This window comes from Vulpes lagopus, chromosome 2, assembly GCF_018345385.1.
Source record: "Vulpes lagopus strain Blue_001 chromosome 2, ASM1834538v1, whole genome shotgun sequence".
Lineage (NCBI taxonomy): Eukaryota > Metazoa > Chordata > Mammalia > Carnivora > Canidae > Vulpes > Vulpes lagopus.
The window spans coordinates 25,529,766-25,548,221 of record NC_054825.1 but is presented as its reverse complement, the minus strand read 5'-3'; the positions used below and the strand labels follow the sequence as shown (position 1 = coordinate 25,548,221).

At 41.4% G+C, this 18,456-nt stretch overlaps 2 protein-coding genes across 3 annotated transcripts in view; one reads left to right on the top strand and one right to left on the bottom strand.

Annotated features, from left to right (window-relative positions):
• Positions 1 to 51: 51 nt before the first annotated feature.
• Positions 52 to 6,340, bottom strand: ATP5MK (ATP synthase membrane subunit k). 2 transcript variants are annotated; one of them, XM_041744363.1, is made up of 4 exons: positions 6,202 to 6,340; positions 1,952 to 2,047; positions 1,771 to 1,863; positions 52 to 155 (listed from the first exon to the last, which is right to left on the bottom strand). In XM_041744363.1, exons 2-3 carry the CDS (start codon positions 2,036 to 2,038, stop codon positions 1,774 to 1,776), a joined length of 177 nt encoding a protein of 58 aa, XP_041600297.1. In that variant the 5' UTR covers positions 2,039 to 2,047; positions 6,202 to 6,340; the 3' UTR covers positions 52 to 155; positions 1,771 to 1,773. The 2 variants fall into 2 exon arrangements, with proteins under 2 accessions (XP_041600297.1, XP_041600298.1); XM_041744364.1 differs by lacking the exon at positions 6,202 to 6,340 and adding an exon at positions 6,053 to 6,162.
• Positions 6,341 to 6,432: 92 nt separating this feature from the next.
• PDCD11 (programmed cell death 11) overlaps positions 6,433 to 18,456 on the top strand; it is a 44,650-nt gene continuing 32,626 nt past the window's right edge. Inside the window, exons 1-7 of the mRNA XM_041745090.1 lie at positions 6,433 to 6,549; positions 8,310 to 8,422; positions 9,485 to 9,616; positions 10,547 to 10,714; positions 12,417 to 12,578; positions 13,888 to 14,011; positions 16,101 to 16,282. Coding sequence (XP_041601024.1) covers positions 8,330 to 8,422; positions 9,485 to 9,616; positions 10,547 to 10,714; positions 12,417 to 12,578; positions 13,888 to 14,011; positions 16,101 to 16,282 — 861 coding nt within the window. The 5' untranslated portion in view covers positions 6,433 to 6,549; positions 8,310 to 8,329. The remainder of the gene's footprint in view (positions 6,550 to 8,309; positions 8,423 to 9,484; positions 9,617 to 10,546; positions 10,715 to 12,416; positions 12,579 to 13,887; positions 14,012 to 16,100; positions 16,283 to 18,456) is intronic.

The window sequence follows — 18,456 nt, the reverse complement described above, 5'->3', positions numbered from 1 at the left end:
ATTTTGTACAGTTTTTATATTTTTGATATCTTGTAAATAAAGACAACCAGCTTTTCCAGGTTCATAATTTATTGTACAAATTGAGTATCACATGATGAGTTTACATTAGCTTTTCCAAGCATGGGAACTTAACAGATGAGGTCCAAGTTAAAGTCCTATAAACAAAGCAAAAATAGTTCAGACACAATTGTGTTCAACTCTAAGATATTCAGTAATTACTAGTAGAGGACTATCCATGAACCCCCTGAAACTGAATGCAAATTCATCAGATTCTCATTCAGTAACCACTCCAAAATGCAGGTATCTTTCAGCTTACTACAATTTAACCTTACACTTCACCTTTAACAAAAGAGCTGCCAACAACTCAGTATGATCCTGAATGCATGCTATTGGAAAAGTCTAGTATACAAAGTAACATTTTAAAAAGTAGTAAACATATCAGAGATAAAATTTCTCCATTTTTATAATGGGGATACAACCACCCTCCCAAAGTTGGGAGGTACCTAATATGGAAACTGGGCAAAAACTCCGTTTCTCAGGAATGAGTCATGGGCCACTGCATTCTGGGGTAGGTAGTCTTAGTCAATAGTTTTGAGATTGGAAAAGCTTTTAAGAGCAAAGGAAAAATTTTCTGTGGAGAACTAAGGAAGATAAAGATCTGGGTTTGGGGTTTTCTCCATATCATCTACTACCAAAACAATTATTCATTCAAGGATGGGCAAATGGAGGCTGTGGTGTGCCATAAGAAGAAAATGAAATCTATAAAAATTTAAGGAAAATATAAAATTGATTATATAGAAAATTGAAGCTAGCAAAAAAATAAGATATATTTACAATGTATTTAAAAAATTGGTTTTAATAATTATTACGTTAAGGACTTATGTAAGAGAAATAAGGTCTTCACAAAGAAAAAGACTCAATTGTTAAATAAGAAAAATATATTAAGGGATTGTTAAGAAAAACTCAAACAGTAAACAAATGAAAAAATGTATTACTTCATCAAAAAGACACATTTTCACTCATCAAATAAGCAAAAATCAGAAACTGATTCAACATTGGCTAGGGCAGGAGACACCCTCTTACAAAGCTGGGCACCCCATAACCCTTGGGGAAAAGTCCTTAAGCTTAAAACAATCAAATAGGCAACACTATAGCATGGAAAAGAACATAGTAGTCTCTAAGCCCACCCTTTAACCCAAGCTCAAAAGCGTTCAATGCAATATTTCATATTTAAAAAATTCTAATAGGGAACAGATATACATCAAATATCCATATACACTCATACATTCAACTACTAGAGAAAGACATTTGTTATAAGACAGTATTACAGACAGGACTCCTAGCCACTGAAAACCAAATTAAAAATATATAAAAAAAAAAGCCAAAAAAAAAAAAAAAAAAAAACCAAAATATTAACAAAAATTGTCAAGGTACTGAGATATGAACAATATTTTCCTCTTGTATGTAACTGCACAAGGACAACAATTTACTTTTATAGTAAGGGAAAAAAAACCCTACCAACATAATGGCTAAGTTACCAACTTCTATTTATTCTTTTATGAATAAAATTTTTTAAAAAATATTTTATCCATTTATTCACAAGAGACAGAGGCAGAAACACAGGCAGAGGGAGAAGCAGGCTCCATGCAGGGAGCCCAACGTGGGAGTCGATCCCGGGTCTCCAGGATCAGACCCTGGGCTGAAGGCGGTGCTAAACCACTGAGCCACCCAGGCTGCCCAGTTACCAACTTTTAAATGTCAATTCCTTACCATTTATGTTGCTTTCACAGCTGGTGTTTTTTTAGACCTTAATTTGAAGTATAAAATCATCAAAGCAATGCCTCCGTATGTGGCCAATACACACTGAAAAAGAAAGGAGAAAGTAAACAAGAGCTATTGCCACCTATATTATACTAAATCATAACTGCTTAAAGGTATTGTTAATACTTACATTCATTCTACCTGTGAGAGTATAAGAGTTGAAATATTTTTTGATACCAGTGAAATGGAATTGGGCATCAGTTTCTGGACCTGCCATGATTTCAATCTTTAAAAAAAAAAAAAAGCAATAATAAATTGGTTTGGATGCAATTTAAAAGAAAATTAAGTTTCATTTTGTTGTTGTTTTAAAGATTTTATTTTTTTCGGTAATCTCTGTATCCAACATGGGGCTTGAACTCAAAACCCGGAGATCAAGAGTCACATGCTCCACCAACTGAGCCAGCCAAGCACCCCTTGTTTTTTTGTTTTTCTTTTTTTAAGTTAAAGTCATTGCATTATAAATATTACGAGTTCTTATGTCTTGCCCAAAACAAGTAGCAAAGATGGTGAAAAACTTATTGAGGGATCCCTGGGTGGCGCAGCGGTTTGGCACCTGCCTTTGGCCCAGGGCGCGATCCTGGAGACCCGGGATCAAATCCCACATCGGGCTCCCGGTGCATGGAGCCTGCTTCTCCCTCTGCCTCTCTCTCTCTGTGACCATCATAAGTAAAAAAAAAATTAAAAAAAAAAGAAAGAAAAACTTATGGATAAGAGAAACTTTCAGAAGGAAGACTTGACCTCGGTTGCTATTGTATAACATTCCAAAATATACATCAAATCATTTAGCACTGAAGAGAACACAGTAATCTCTAGGCCCACCCTTTAACCCAATATTGCTTGATACTGTTTTTGGTTCTCACTACATCATGTTACATTGTGCATGGACTCAATCATGCATACTCCTTTTAAGAGGAGTAGCTGAAAGTTGGAGCTTCTGATACATTTCAAGGTTTCTAAGAAGGGGAACCACCAAATAAACAGCTCAACTTGCAACCCCTTTCACAATTTTTCTTTTCCTCCAACTTAAAGATTTTATTTATTTATTCATGAGAGAGAAGCAGGCTCCCCACAAGGAGCCCGATGCGGGACTCGATCACAACCCGAGCCAAAAGCAGACAGACGCTCAACCACTGAGCCACTCAGGCACCCTCACAATTTCTCTTATAATTTTAGGAATGGGAAGAGAAGGGATCATTTACTAAATGGAACTGATACTACCATTTTTAAAAATTTAACATTATTTTAACAAAAGGGATGTACATCAGAGTATAAGAACTGGAAGTGGGACACCTCAGTGGCTCAGCAGTTGAGCATCTGCCTGAGTCCCAGGATCGTGTCCTACATTGGGCTCCCTGCATGGAGCCTGCTTCTTTCTCTGCCTGTGTCTCTGCCTCTCTCTCTCTCTGTGTCTCCCATGAATAAATAAAATCTTTAAAAAATATATATATATTTCCACGGTTTAAAGAATTTATAAGAAAATGCTGGTTCAAGTTCTTAAAGATGGAGATCCTACCAAAATGCCATTATCAAAGTCTGTCAACTAGTTATAAACAGGATACTCACTACCTAGGCTACGGTGCTCTCAGCATCTAACTCCCACCCCTAGGATACATACTATCTATTGGAGGTATCAGGAAAGCTGGAATCCCCACTTCTTACACCAAAATAGGTAAAAGATCTAAATATAAATAGTAAAGCCGAGGAGTCCTGGAAGAAAACATGGACCAGTATTTTAGTTACCTCAGGAAAGGGAAAATATAAAGGCCAAAAACTCAATGGGAAAACACAAAAGTGATCTAAGAAATGTAAATGAGGCCGATATTTAACTATCAGATTAGGAAAGATAATAAATAGTAAGAATGAGAAAATAAAGCATTTCCTGTTGCTTGAGTGTAAACTGGTACTTTTCCTAAGGTGCAATTTTGCAATACCTATCAAATTATAAAATTAATATACCCTTTTAGGTAGCTGGTTCATTTGTTCTCCAGGAATTTACCCTTAAAGAAATACTGCAAATTGGAAACATGTTCTATGGGTCAAGAAGGATGACTGAAATATTGTTTATGAAAATAAACGGGAAAAAATGAAAAGTTAATCTACATACAAGACACTGATAAGTTTTCATTTGAGGAACTACAATGTGCATAGATATTTATGCATGGACATGGGAAGATGTCCCTGTGTATGTTTAACTGAAAAAAAAAATTTCTGGACACTATACTACATAGTACATAAATGGTTCTCAAAGTCTGGTTCCTAGACCAGCAGCAACAACATCACTGGAAACTTGTTGGAAATGCAAATTCTCAGGCCTGACCTCAGGCCTATTCAGAAACTCTGGGGCCCAGGAGTAATCTGCTTTAATATGCCCTCTAGGCATTTCTTATGTAAACTAAAGTTTAAAAGATACAGCAGTAATAGAAAAACTCTGGAAAAATATGCAACAAACTTTTAAGAGGAGTTATAAGTACCTATATATTACACAGGCATATATTTGTTAAAATAAAAAATAACAAAAGCACATTCAAAGGTCACCAGAACACTTGAAAATTCGTATGTATGACCGCCTATCTACCACGACCGACGCCACGCCGAGTCGATTGGCAACATAGACGAGCCGGTCGAGGTCCGGTCGAGATTGGTAGGCAGTGGCTGTGACTCAGCTGGCTCTTGATGAAAAGGAAGAGGGAAAGATCTGTGAGGAAGTCGTTGCTATGGAAACTGGCACTCCCCTGTTTACCATTCAAAGGCCTTCAGAGGCGTTCTCGTGCACAGAATTGGCAATGAAAATTTGGACAAATGACCTTAATCCTGAAGTTTCAATAAGGTTCTTGGAACAATGAAGGAAATCCAAACTTCCTTAAGTCTCCTCAGGGGACTTGGCCTTTCCAGACCAAGAAGGGAAATCTCCATTAAAATAAATCTTTTTAATGTAGCTTTTATGTTAATGGTTTCATTTTACTAGACTTACTAAAGGCATAGTTTCCCCTCCATTCATCTTCATGATACACTTTTGGATTCTTTTGGTATTAAGTAGGTTTCTAGGAGAAACCCTACACAAAACAGGAGCTTAACTTTGCCGTTATTATTTAAATGATAACCCCACTCCCTTGTGTGTAACAAAAATTTTTAGGAGGGCGTGGTGTCCAAGTGAAAAAATTTTAAAGCGCCCTAAATTTCTCTCTACACAATATGATAGGAAGGCTTTGATATTCCACAGAGGACTAATTCTGACTGCAGGGAAGGGCATGGCATAGGAACGGAGATTTAGTCTGGGTCTTGAAGACTCTTGTGAAGGTGAGATGGAGGCACGGGTCGGGAGTAAAATGTTGCCGGTGAAATAAACAATGGGATAAAAGCCTACAAGCACTGGGGCTTGCCCCCTTTCGCGAGCTGCACGTTACATTTTGGACAAAGATCTCGAACCCTTGGGGCTAGAGCACCCTCTGTGGAGTGACTCGAACTGAGACCTTACTCCTTTTTGAACCATACAAAGTTTAGAAAGACATAAAAAGGAACAAATTACCTAAGACTAATAAATGCGCTAACTGCTAAATGGTAGCCCGTGGAGAAGTCGAAGCATGGGGTCTCACTCTCGTTTCCAATTAACGGGCCTACCGCGAGTAAACAGGAATGACGCCTTCCACGTCTTTCTTCACCTGTGAAACGGGCATTTCGGAGAAGGCCCAAAGGGACCAACTGCATTTCCCTGACTGGACACCCACCTAGCTGGAGCGGTGAGATCACGAGGTAGAAGTCGAGAACCACTCGGTACCGTAAGCAGCCTTTTGCACTTCAAGGGGGGTATTCAGCTCCCTGTTCTGGCTGCCCCTTAGAGGGAAAAGGCCTTCCCGCTGCGATCCGACAGCCTGGACTCTAACCCGCGGACCGCCGGCCTGGCCGACTGCGGGCGCCGGGCCGCACACATTCCCGCTTTGACAAAGGCTGCAGCGCAGCTAAAGGAGGCCTCGCAGGCCAGCTCCCTAGGCACAGCACAGTGGAAACGGACTATGGGCATACCAAGGAAGACAGGTTAATCTGGCCAGAAGCCCGAGTTTCATTATTACATCGCTAGGTGACCTTGGGGGGAGTCCCTTCGCAACGGGCCTCATTTTTCCTCATCGTAAAAGGATCCAAGGGCCTTTGGGAACTATGGGAGCCTCTAGGACCTCCTATCCTCCTCGCCGCTTGGATTCCCAGTCCGACCCTCGCGCCCTGGCTCCCTCGTTACCTCTAATTCCTTTCCCCAATTCTCCGCTGTTCTCGCTCCCCAAAGCAAAGACCTAGCGGCGTTCCTGCATCAGGAACGGTCGGAGTTTTGTGCCACCCCTTCAAGCGGAGGCACGAAGCCTGCGCCGGGGATCCCGTCCACACACCCACCTCGCAAAAGGTAGCAATTCCACTGGTTGTGTCCTTCAACGTACGCAGCTAACCTGCGGCCGGCCGGAAGAAGCCGCCTCCCCCGCACGCGTTCAACGGGCCAGAGCCTATTCAGCCTTCAGCGTCGATTGGCTACGGCTCGAAGTCCCGCCCTTCCGCTTCCTGTCCCTAAATTTCCCGCCCCCCACCCTCCCCCCGACCAGTAGGACTCAGCGTGGTAGCGGAAGTAGGGTGATGGGCCCGCCCACGCTTCCGGAATAGCGGGGTTGTCCCGCGGATGTGCTCTCCTCGTGTGAGACTCTAATGCTATACGGGCTCTGAAGTAGAAGTGCTGGTGTCACGGGGCTGGTGAGTGAGAAAAGGGGCGAGAAGGAAGGAGAGCTCGTGGCTTCCAGGTCTGTTCCAGGGCTAGGTCCTCTGGGTCCCTGCCACGCACCTCCGCTGCTGCGTGAGTGGCTCGGCCATCTCGGACCGGCTCAGATGCTGACCTCTGTAGTATCAGGCTCTATCCTTGGGAAGTTCCTTATGTTTCTTCTCTGTCTCTGGATCGCCTTTTTGAAACTTCAGTTTCTCCTTGTCTGAACTGACATTTAGGGTCAAATTCCCTGCAAACTAGACTTCTCTGCTCTTTCCTGTTTCTCCGAAGCGTGCACCCACCTCTTGTTGATGCCAAATCCAAGGCTTCCACTGGGTCTTCACCTCCACTGTAGTCGAAAGCCTTTCTAGATCCTTATTCCAAGTGTCTCTCAAAACTATCGTTTAGACCTGTCCTCTTTCGTATGGTTTCTCTTTGCTGCACTGCAGTTGACTTCTACTCAGTTCACTTTCCTTCAGCCCTGTTTCTCTTCCTGTCTGTAGCCTGCAGTATATTTTTCTTGGTTGCTGTTCTGTTTCTTCCCCTACTTAGGGCTCTGACTTGTCAAAGTAAACATCAGACTACTCATAATGTAGCTTGAAATCTTTCACAAAAAAGCCCACCTGTCTTCTCCGATTTAAGATTATTAAATTGATTATTATGCTTTATTCCCCCTGTGGTCTAAACAATTCATCAAAGAAAGGAAACAGCAACTTCTTGTGCAGTTTTTTGAGAAATTACTGGTGATTATGGAAGTATTTGGCTTTAACTGTTTCTATGCCTAGTCTCACATTTTTCACATTCCTTCTCTTTTTCCTTTTTCGCCTGTCAAAATCATTTCCTTTTTTTTTTTTTTAAGATTTTACTTATTTATTCATGAGAGACACACACAGAGAGAGAGGCAGAGACATAGGCTGAGGGAGAAGCTGGCTCCCTGCAGGGAGCCTGATGAGGGACTTGATCCCAGGATCCTGGGATCACGCCCTGAACCAAAAGCAGACGCTCAACCACTGAGCCACCCAGGCGTCCCTCTTTTCCATCTTTTAACAGCTCAAAGATGTCTTTAAGAAGCTTGCCTTCTTTACTGAAGCCACATCATTTCATATTTCTTTGTCTATAATTTGATTTGTGTTTTATCTATTATTTATTTTTAGTAATTTCTACACCCAATGTGGGGCTTGAACTTATGACCCTGAGATCAAGGGCTGCATGCTCTTCTGACCTAGCTAGCCAGGTGCGCCGATTGGTATTTTAAATTATTTTCATAATTGTTTTATTTTCTTAAAATTGTGCATGTTCTTTTAAATTTTTTTTTTTTTTTAAAGGAGGCTCCATGTCTGGTGAGGAGCCCAATGTAGGGCTTGAGCTCACGACCCTGAGATCAGGATTCAGATGTTTACTTGACTGAAACACCCAGGCCCCCCAAAATTGTGCATATTCTTTGAAGATAGGGAGTTATATATTAACTTGTGTATCTCTGACTTAACTGTGGCTATAATGTGATATTTACTATGTTGGATCTATAATTTCTTTTCCTGGAGGAAAATGTATGGATTTGTGGTTTTGAAGCAGGGATCTTTGGAAAGATGAAATTTGGGTTATTTGAGGTCTAGCATCAAGCCTGATTTCTTAGTCCTGAATATTACCTAGCACATTGGCGCTAGAAGGTTTTATCTCTTGCCCGCTGATCACAACCTTTAGGAAATTTCACACCAAGGCTATAGCACATTGATACTCTTTACATTGTTTTTAGGTGACTCAAATACGGCAGCCATGGAAGAAAGCTTCCCCCGAGGGGGTACGAGAAAGACCCACAAATTAGAGAAAGCTTTCCAGCAGTCAGTTGAACAAGACAATTTATTTGATGTAAGTAATATGCTTGTAAGACTCATTTTACACTTTCTAGTATCCTTGTGAAGAATGAACCTTGAGAATGGTACTTTCTGTATTTGTTTCTTTTTGAAGTCTACTTTTGTAAGTTGAACTTGTTAGAGAGTCTGTACCATCATGAAGCTGTATTTTTTGAAGCAAGGCATTTAGTACTTGAGCTTGCAGCACTGCTGCAAGAACTTTGTGCCATGTTGGTTAAAGATGGAGAGAAAAGTTGTAGAGTAAGTCCTGAATGGTACAACATGGGGACTACACTCAGTGGTATTATAATAGAATTGTATGGTGATAGTTGTTGGCTACCCTTGTGGGATCATAGGATAATATGATAATATGTAGGGTCATCAAATCACTATGCTGTGTACCTGAAACTAATGTAACATTGAGTGTTAAATATATTTCAATTAATTAAAAATAAAGGAGAAAAAGCACTTGTGGTTGATTTTTAAATGGGATCCTTGCCGGGTATATTAATAATATAATAATACAATAATTTAGAATTTGCATTGAAATTCACCATCTTGACCTAGAGTAGGTATTGCTCTAAATGCTAGAGGGCAGGGAACTATCATTTGATTTATGACCTTATGTGTATTTTATGTGATCTCTCCAACTACAGTGGAGTAGAGAACATCATTCCATGATGAGAAACTGAGGCTGAGAGAGGTTACCTTTTTAACTGAAACCGTATAGCTTGTTATGGCAGAGTTGGGAGTTTAACTCAGGTCTCCGTGTCTCCACCATCCCATTTTTACAAACTCTTCCAAATTGCTTCTCATAGTGGGGATCTCAGTGTTCATCCCAGGCAAAGGAGGAAGAACATAGGAGAGAAGAGGCTTTTGAGAATATGAAGAAGGCTCCCACCTTGGGCAAAGGGAATATTGGTGACAGAATGGGATTGGAACAGGAATTAACAGGAATACTGGGAGTGAGGTACAGTATAGGAGTAACAAGGCAAGGTGACAGGTGCCCTGAAATTGGAGAGAAAGCACGGAATTGTTTCTCTTTATTCTTTTGGATCTTTTATTCCCCCCTTTGTAGATTTCTACTGAAGAGGAATCCACCAAAAGGAAAAAGAGCCAGAAAGGGCCAGCAAAAACAAAAAAGTTGAAAATCGAGAAGAGAGAAAGCAGCAAGTCTGTAAGAGATAAGTTTGAAGTCCTTAGTGTTGAGGTTTGTTACAGTTTGATTTTTGTTCTAAACAAACTACCTGGGTCACTTAAGTTTATATATGTTCTTCTCTTTTTTTCCTTGATTCTTTTTGTATGTATGCACGTATGTTTGTGTGCACACCTCTGTGGAGATTTTTCAGTTAGTGCTCAGAACTGAGCATTATTGCCTTCAATTATTAACCAGTGCCTGGGATCATGTGTTGTTTTTCTTTTAGCTGCTGAGTCCCTCATTGTGCTTGTGTCTTCATGAAACTTGTGTTTTAGTAGATTCATAGGTTAGAACCAGCAATAACTTTAAACCTTTCTACTTCTACTCTTCCATTTCATAGTTATGGAAATTCTCTTGGAGAAGTGAAGTGGTCTTTTAATGTTGTTTACATTTTTAGATTATAACTTGGATATATGTTATAAAAAAGAAAAAAAAAAAGCCAAATGATTCCTAAGGAAAAGATTCAGATTCAGCCTGCAGAAGTATTTTGTCTTATATGATACATAGAAAAATAATTATTTAACTTTGTGCCAACATTAGAAAAAATTTCCCAGAAAAATGTGATTTCTGGCATCTTGTAAAAATTTGAGAGTGCTGACAGCACAAACTTGCATTCCCTCATGTTTAGTCACATAGAGCTGAGTAGTGGTTGTCCTGTTTAGGCCTGGCATGCACACTCCAGACTGCCATCGACTCCACTGGCCTGTTTCCTTCATTTTGAGTTTGGGGTCTTTGGAGTAAAGCAAAAGACAAAAGTGCCCTCTGTAGCCTCATGCTGTTTTATGGTGCTCAGTCAGCTATCTGATAAGTATACTGACATAATACACACATGTATTTCCTGTACCTTTTATATGTCAGAGTTGGGACTAAAAGCCAGACCCCCTAACATCCTCAATCATTGTTCTTTTCCCTGTCATACACATTTCACTTTTTCCCTTTTAGTCCCTGCGTGAGGGGATACGGATTTTGGGTTGTGTGAAGGAGGTACATGAACTAGAACTGGTTATCAGTCTGCCCAATGGCCTCCAGGGCTTTGTGCAAGCAACAGAAATCTGTGATGCCTATACCGAGCAGCTGAATGAGCAGGTAGCTCAAGAAGAACCTCTGAAGGTAAGGGAAGCCTGAATATAGTCTGTAACTGAAACTAAATGGTATTCAAGTGGATGTAAAATTACAACCTTGCTAACTGCAAAGAAGTCAAGATACAAGGTGTTACAAGTGTTTGTAGGTTTTTTTTTTTTTTTTTTTTTTTAAGATTTTATTTATTTGTGAGAGAGGCAAAGAGAGAGAGGCAGAGACACAGGCAGAGAAAGAAGCAGGCTCCCTGTGCGGAGCCCGATGGACTCAGTCCTAGGACCTGGGATCACGACCTGAGCCAAAGGCAGATGCCCAACCACTGAGCCACCGAGATGTCCCTTTTTTCTTTTTTAAATAAGGGGATTTTGACTTAGCTCAGGGAGCCTGGAAGACTTCCCTGGGGAAGGGATGCTTAAGCTGAGATCTGTAGGATGAGGGTGTACCAGGTAAAGAAGGAAGGGAGTTCAGGCAGAAGGAGCACAATATGGAGCTGAGAGAGCAAGGGAGAGTGGTGTGGGATGGGGCAAGAGAGCTGGGTGGAGTCCAGACCATGTTAAAGATTGGTTTTTAATTCTAGAACCAATGGGAAGCCCTTGAAGTGTCCTCATGAGGGTGGGTGACATGTAGACAGCATAGACAATAGATTGAAGATGTATGTGTCGTTGCTTAGAGACCAGTGAGGGAGTTATTGTAGTAGTCTAGCTCTGGGATGGACAGCAGGCTGCATTTAGGGTTTACTGAGGACTGAGGAGGTAAAGTCAGTGCTGATGGATTTGATGGGGGGATGAGTTTTAGGCTTCTGTTATAAGTGATGTGATGGTCAGCCTTGCCATCCTGAGGGAGAAACTCTGAGAGAGAACTGGATTGGGAGAGACAATCACAATTTTATTTTGTGCAGTGTCGAATTTGAGAAATGGTTGAGACATCCAGTAGATAGATGATTCCAGAGTTCAGAGTAGTCTGGGCTAGAAATGTACATGTGTGAGGCTGCTCCGCATAGGGGGCAGTTGAAACTAAGAGGGGAAAAAATATGCCTAGAAGGACTGAATAGAGTGAGAAGAGACTGAGAGACTGACCCTCAAGGGTTTTTTAAGATTATTTTATATTATATTATATCATATCATATCATATCATATCATATTATACTATACCATACTATATTATGTTAGAGCGTGCACACACATGTGCGCAGCAGGGAGGGTAAGAGGGAGAGGGAGACAATCCCAAGCAGACTCTCAGTGCCACAACCCTGAGACCTAAGCTGAAAGAGAATCAGATGCTCAAACGACCGAGCCACCCAGGTGCCACAATCAGTGTTAAATGCTTTTTAATGGTCACATATAAGAGGGACAGTGACAGGGATTATTGGATTTAGTGACATGAAGGTCACTGATGATTTTATTGGGAGATAAAGTGGTAGGTGAGGGTGGAGCACAGGTATAGTGAGTGGAAGGGTGAGCAAAAGGTGAAGAACTGAAGACAACGAATACAGACAACTCTTGACAAGTCATTTACATCTGCCTGTTCTGTGGAGATATTTGAAGCCCTTCTACTGAAACTGAAGACTGTGACTTAGTGACAGATCCCTCTTTCTTTGGTGGGCAGTTACTCACTTTGTCTGCCTTGCGGGTTCTTTGTGGTCTGAGGATGAGAAACCACTCAGCAAGAGTTGAGCAATGGTATCCTGGTTCAGAGGAGGAGTATGTTTTGGATCTTTCTCGTTTGTATTATGTAGGACCTGGTCTGCTTGTCTGAACTCTTCTCACCTGGGATGCTAGTGAGATGTGTGGTGAGCAGTGTGGGCATCACAGAGAGGGGCAAAAAGAGTGTCAAGCTATCTCTGAACCCCAAAAATGTCAACGAAGTGCTAAGTGCTGAGGCCCTGAAGCCTGGCATGGTATGTATGGGATCAAAGAAAAAGGAGTGAACAATGTGCCTTTCTCCTGCCCTGCCTCCTGGGGGAGTACCCAGCTTCATAGCTACACTTTTCTTGGGGCGGGGAGTCTTTTCTTGGGGCGGGGAGGGGTCTCCTGGATGCTTGGGTACCTATAGGAAATTGAAGACTTGAGCCTAATCACATTACCTTGGAGGGGAGAAAGGGATGGTTCACTGGTGGCAAAAAAAGAAAAAAAAAAAACAAGCCTTCAATGAGACATAGCAGGGATAAAGAATTCTTCAAAGTGGCTTACTTGTCCTCCACAGGTTAAGTCTTTTTCAGAGGCTGCCTGGCATCTGTGGGGAATGCTTGAGGGCTGCTCTCTGATCACAGAGACAGGGTAGATAGGACAAATAATCTGTCATCTGCACTGATGGGCAGCTTACCAATGTGTCTCCCAGTCCCTAGAGAGATTCAGGAGGAATTAGTTCCTAGCTCCCAGTCTCAACTTCCAACAGGTATAAACGATTCAAATAACAGTGCTCTTATAATTAAGATCAGTATGAACTTCTAACTTTTAGTTAGAAGCAATCAGTTTGGGACAGGCCCTGAAAGCTGGCTAGAAAGGGGAATAAAAGTAAGCCAAGGTGCAGGAAATTGACAAGTGTCAAGAGCCTGGTGTTTGGCAGGTGCTGTTTTAGACATTTCATCTGAAGAAATTCTTACAGCAACCCTGTGAGGTGGATATATAGGTGTTCCTCTTACACATTTGAGAAAATAGACTCAGAAAGGTTTATGACTTGTCAAAGACCAAATTAGTAAGTAAGAGCCAGATTTGAATTCCATACCGCTTCCCATGAAATGTAAAGGAGGTTGGCAAGGTTTTTTTTCTTTTTTGAAGTCTTGGATGCTCTTAGAAAAGATGTGGTGACAGCCAGAAGACTAGTTCTGGATTAGTCACGGTTCTGGGATTGACATTGCAGGGCCATCTGATTTACTCCTCTTTGTGTAACAATAGTCTTCCCTATCTTTTGAAAATTCTCCTGGGGAGAAACCCCTCTTTGTCATTCCATTCAACTGTGTGTGTGTGTAACACTTTTCACTGTCTGGAAACCGTAAGATCCCTCAAGCCCTGGGAGAATTAAGTTGATGTCTTTCTCATTTCTATCCTCTAGTGGGACTGAAGTTGTTGGGAGGAGTGCTGGGGGGAGGATTATGGGATGACATGTTAAGATTGATGGTGGGAACATTCATGTTTGGTAGTGGATTTTCTGTTGTGTGTCCCATTACCTTCGGCTTTTGAACTTGGGAATGTTTTGTCTTCCTCCAGCTGCTCACAGGCACTGTGTCCAGCTTGGAAGACCATGGCTACCTAGTGGACATTGGTGTTAGTGGGGCCAGAGCCTTTCTGCCATTACAGAAAGCCCAGGAGTATATCCGACAGAAGAACAAAGGTGAGGGGGAAGAAAAGGGCCAGTACATGGTACTGAGGTGGTGCATGTTTAAATACCACTTGCTGAGTAAAATGACAGAATGATGACCTCAGGGGCTGTTTGGCTTTGCTAAAATCAGCATCAATTCTGGCTGATAGAGGAAATATGAAAGGGAATATGTATGAAAGACCAATGAGTCACAGGGTCTGAGATCCAATGGACCAATTTCACATTTTTTTTTTAATTTTAAAAGTGTTTTTATTTATTCATGAGAAACAGAGAGAGGCAGAGACAGGCAGAGGGAGGAGCAGGCTCCCTAACGGGAGCCCAGTATGGGACTCAAAACAAAAATAAAAGAGGAGTTAATAGCCCCAAACTGGTGCCCAAATTGTTACCACCACTTGAAGTCAGGAGGATACAGGGAAACACGTGATACCATGAGATCACTGATCATAAACCGGCACAACCTTATAGAATATGCTATGCATTGCTTTACATGCTTAAATCTTTTAAAATTCTATAACACAACTTCAGATAGGTGCAAATGTCAGGGAATCACCCCTGGTATAGATAGAGAGTATATGACTAGAAACCTAAATGCACCCATCCCAGGAACTGGGAAATTTTAAGATTTTTTTATTTATTCATGAGAGACAAGAGAGGCAGACAGGAGAATCCGGCTCTATGCAAGGAGCCTAATACGGGACTTGATCCCGGGACTCCAGGATCACACCTGGAGGCGAAGGCAGACGCTCAACCACTGAGCCACCCAGGCGTCCCCACCCTCAGTGTTAGTATTTCTACACCCTAAAAATTTTCATTACTTAACATCTAATTCATTAAAATCCTGTGGTATACCACCTAAAATCCTTAATTTTTTTTTTTTTTTTTTTTTTTTTTATGATAGTTACAGAGAGAGAGAGAGGCAGAGACACAGGCAGAGGGAGAAGCAGGCTCCATGCACCGGGAGCCTGACGTGGGATTCGATCCAGGGTCTCCCGGATCGCGCCCTGGGCCAAAGGCAGGCGCCAAACCGCTGCGCCACCCAGGGATCCCTAAAATCCTTAATTTTAAGGTCAACCTCATTTTAGCTTTTTCTATAAAGCTGTAAAGAGGTATATAGCTAGATGTCAACTGTGATGCTCATTCACATATAGGTTACCTTTTACTTCCGCAAATCTTTTGGTACCACCTTATTTTTATGGAGACCAAACTTATTTTAAAATATTTTATTGAAAAAAAAAAAGAAAAAATTAAATAAAATATTTTATTGGAATCGTTTTAATAAAAATAAGTATTCATGTTAAATAAGTCTAATTGGTCTGAAAGTATTTAAGCATCTCAAAATTTCTGGGCAGTTTCTTTCCTCCAGTAAGTTGACAGCTGCTTACATAGGTTAATGCAGGGAAATTAGATGGAAGTTTCTAGGATCTGCCCAACACCAACCAGATAGGAGGTATCCTCTACATAAACAAAACCCATAGTAGCCAAGGAAAAAGGATGTGACTCTTCACAGCCTGCAGGTTCGAGTGGCAGGAGCCATTCCGAGGGTACAGACATCTCAACAGCATTGATCCAAGAGGGTGAATTACAAACTTCAGCCCTTCAGTATCTGATTAGTACCTTATCTGTGAAAGGGCACTGCCCCAGGTAGGCTTCCAGAATAATCAAGCTTGATTCAAGGGTAACAGCCGTGGAAATCTTCAAACACCCAGCAGGGCCCCGGTGTAGGAGAATGGGCACCACCCCGAGCTGCCACAGCACCACCGCATGATGCCAGCTGAACCAACCACCGTGCAAAGAGAGCCAATTTCACATTTTCTCACCTAGAAGATTCCATTGAAATTTGGGTCCCCAGGGCCTCTGAACCAGCACTCTTCCTGCCTTGTTGAGATTTTCGTATTTTAAAGTGGTGTTGATTCCAGATCAGTCAGGGTCACTTTATTCCCCTCTTGTAGTTGGTCACTGAGAGATTGCGAATATGAGTATTACTTGGTAACTGGGCACATAGACCGTGGATCTTATCAGATATTGCTTGAGCTCAAGTTAAGAGCCCTTCTCATGGAGGTATTTTTCCTTTGGGGGCTGGGGCTGGGGCTTGGGCTTGCAGGTGCGAAACTGAAGGTGGGTCAGTACCTGAACTGCATCATTGAAGAAGTGAAAGGCAATGGAGGAGTTGTTGGTCTGTCTATTGTTCCTTCTGAAGTTTCTGCTGCCATTGCTACTGAGGAGCAAAACTGGACCCTTAATAACTTGCTACCAGGACTGGTCGTCAAAGCTCAGGTACAGAAGGTAAGCCGTTCATTGTCATTACTATATTCTAAGATAGAGATAATTTTTGTTCAAGTATTGCATGTGCACAGTCTAAAATTGTGCTAATGGTAGATGTTGGTCATTGTTGGTCACACTTAAGGTATAGCCAGTGCCATATGTTGAATTAATATTTTGGATGTATTGGATTGAACTATTATTAAAATAAATTTCACCTGTTTCTTTGTAGTTTTTAAAATGTGACTGCTCAAGAACTTAGTCCTATATTTATGGGTGGCTTATGTTTCCTTTGGAGAGTGCTGATTGAAAAGGTCAAATAGTTTTTTGGTGTTTTTCTTTAAGATTTTATTTATTTATTTTAGAGAGGGGGGAGGGGCAGAGAGAGAAGAGAATCTCAGATACTCTGCTTGAGTGCAGAGCCCAATGTAGGGGTCAATCCCAGGACCCCGAGATCATGACCTGAGCCGAAACCAAGAGTCAGATGCTTAACTGACTTTACCACCCAGGCACCCTGAAAAAGTCAAGTAGTATTAAAAGACGTAACAAAGAACTGTTTTCTCTCTCCTAACTCCATCTTTAACTTTTTCATCTTTGGAAATTTACCTCCGTATTTCTAAGTAATAAGTTTCTGTTGATATCTTGTTTTATCAATTTTAGGCATTGAGTTTTAACTTCTTATCATGGTAGATGAATATTTGGCTTTCCTAATTTTCCCTTTCCTTCCTCCACCCTCCTAGCAGAGGTATATCAAATTTATGGGCAGAAAAGAGGTAACACGGTAAGACCCAGAATGTGATCCTTAGAAAAGAAAGCCTGTTGGCACTTTTGATACAAATAGTTTGGCCATTTGGCTGGTGTCTGAAAATAGGAAGATTGCCATAATTCCCAGAACCGAGTGGCTCTCAGTACCTGAATTGTTTGTGTCAACAATATGGAATGTGGGATTTTGGTACATGTCAGGCAGAGGGTACCTACATTACCAGCCCCAGTAAAAAGCCTTGGGCACAGAGTCTCTCATGAGCTTCTTGAACAGACAGTTGCATTGTTTGTGCATCCACTAGGAAAGGATTCTTAGAAACGGTACTCCAAGTGCCTTTCCCTTTGCTGATTTTGCTTTGCTTCCTTTCACTATAATAAACCAGTCACAGGTGTCACTATATGCTGAGTCCACTGAGAGCTTCTAGTGCATCAGCGAACCTGGGAGTGGTCTTGGGGATCCTTAACATGCTAGGCCAGGAAATTAACCTCCCATATGTACCTTACCAAGGATGCTTCTGGAGAATGTGCCATACTAAAATGAGTAAACCAAAAAAGAGGAATATGTGGAATCAAAGAAGACTCCAACATAAGAGAAATTGGGGGAAGGATCCAGGATGACAGAGAAAGGAAATTCTAAAATACCAGCTCTGCAGGAATCCTACCATAGTAGCCAGTCTAGACTGGAGGAGGATTAACAGGAAAAAGGGCTCTAGGTGGTTTAAAAAAAAAAAAAAAAAAAGTAAGAGGATATCTAAAGATTTGAACACCTTAATGGAAAATTATAGTATGAGCAAAAAAATAGAATGTATTAAGAAATAGTGATAGGAAGAGAATTTAGCAAATGGCAAAAACAGGGGTGCCTAGGTGGCTCAGTAGTAGTAGAGTCCCGGGATCAAGCTGGGATCAAGCCGAGAGTCAGGCTCCCTACTCAGCGGGGGAGTGGCTTATCTCTCTCCCTCTGCCTGCCACTCTGCCTAATTACGTTCTCTTTCTCTGTCAAATAAATCAAATCAAATATATATATATATATATATATAAACAAAGCTGATTATCAACTCCAGGGAAAAAAGCTGTTCAAGAAACCATTGTAGTATGTTACCTACCTCAGCAGTACATAATATTTATATAATCATAGTAATTTAAGTACTGAATAATGATTTAACCATAAATTTGATATACCTCTGCTAGGAGGGTGGAGGAAGGAAATCCAGACTCTGGATCATCACCGGGTCTAAAGGCAGACGTTGAGCCACCCAGGTGCCCCTGAGTTTTAAGAATTTTTTAAAAAATATTTGTTATAGCAAGAGTGAGTGCAAGAGCAGGATGAGGTGCAGAGAGTGACGAAGAGAATCTTCAGCAGATTCCCTCCTGGGCACAGAACTGGGTGTGGGGCTCAATCCCACGACCCCAAGATCATGACCTAAGCTGAAATCAAG

Bases quoted from the DNA above. Each gene is read 5' to 3' on its own strand.
- ATP5MK (XM_041744363.1), bottom strand. From the start codon at position 2,038: ATGGCAGGTCCAGAAACTGATGCCCAATTCCATTTCACTGGTATCAAA. The intron at 1,864-1,951 runs GTAAGTATTAAC...TTTCTTTTTCAG, and splicing joins CTCTCACAGGTAGAATGAAT to TGTGTATTGGCCACATACGG.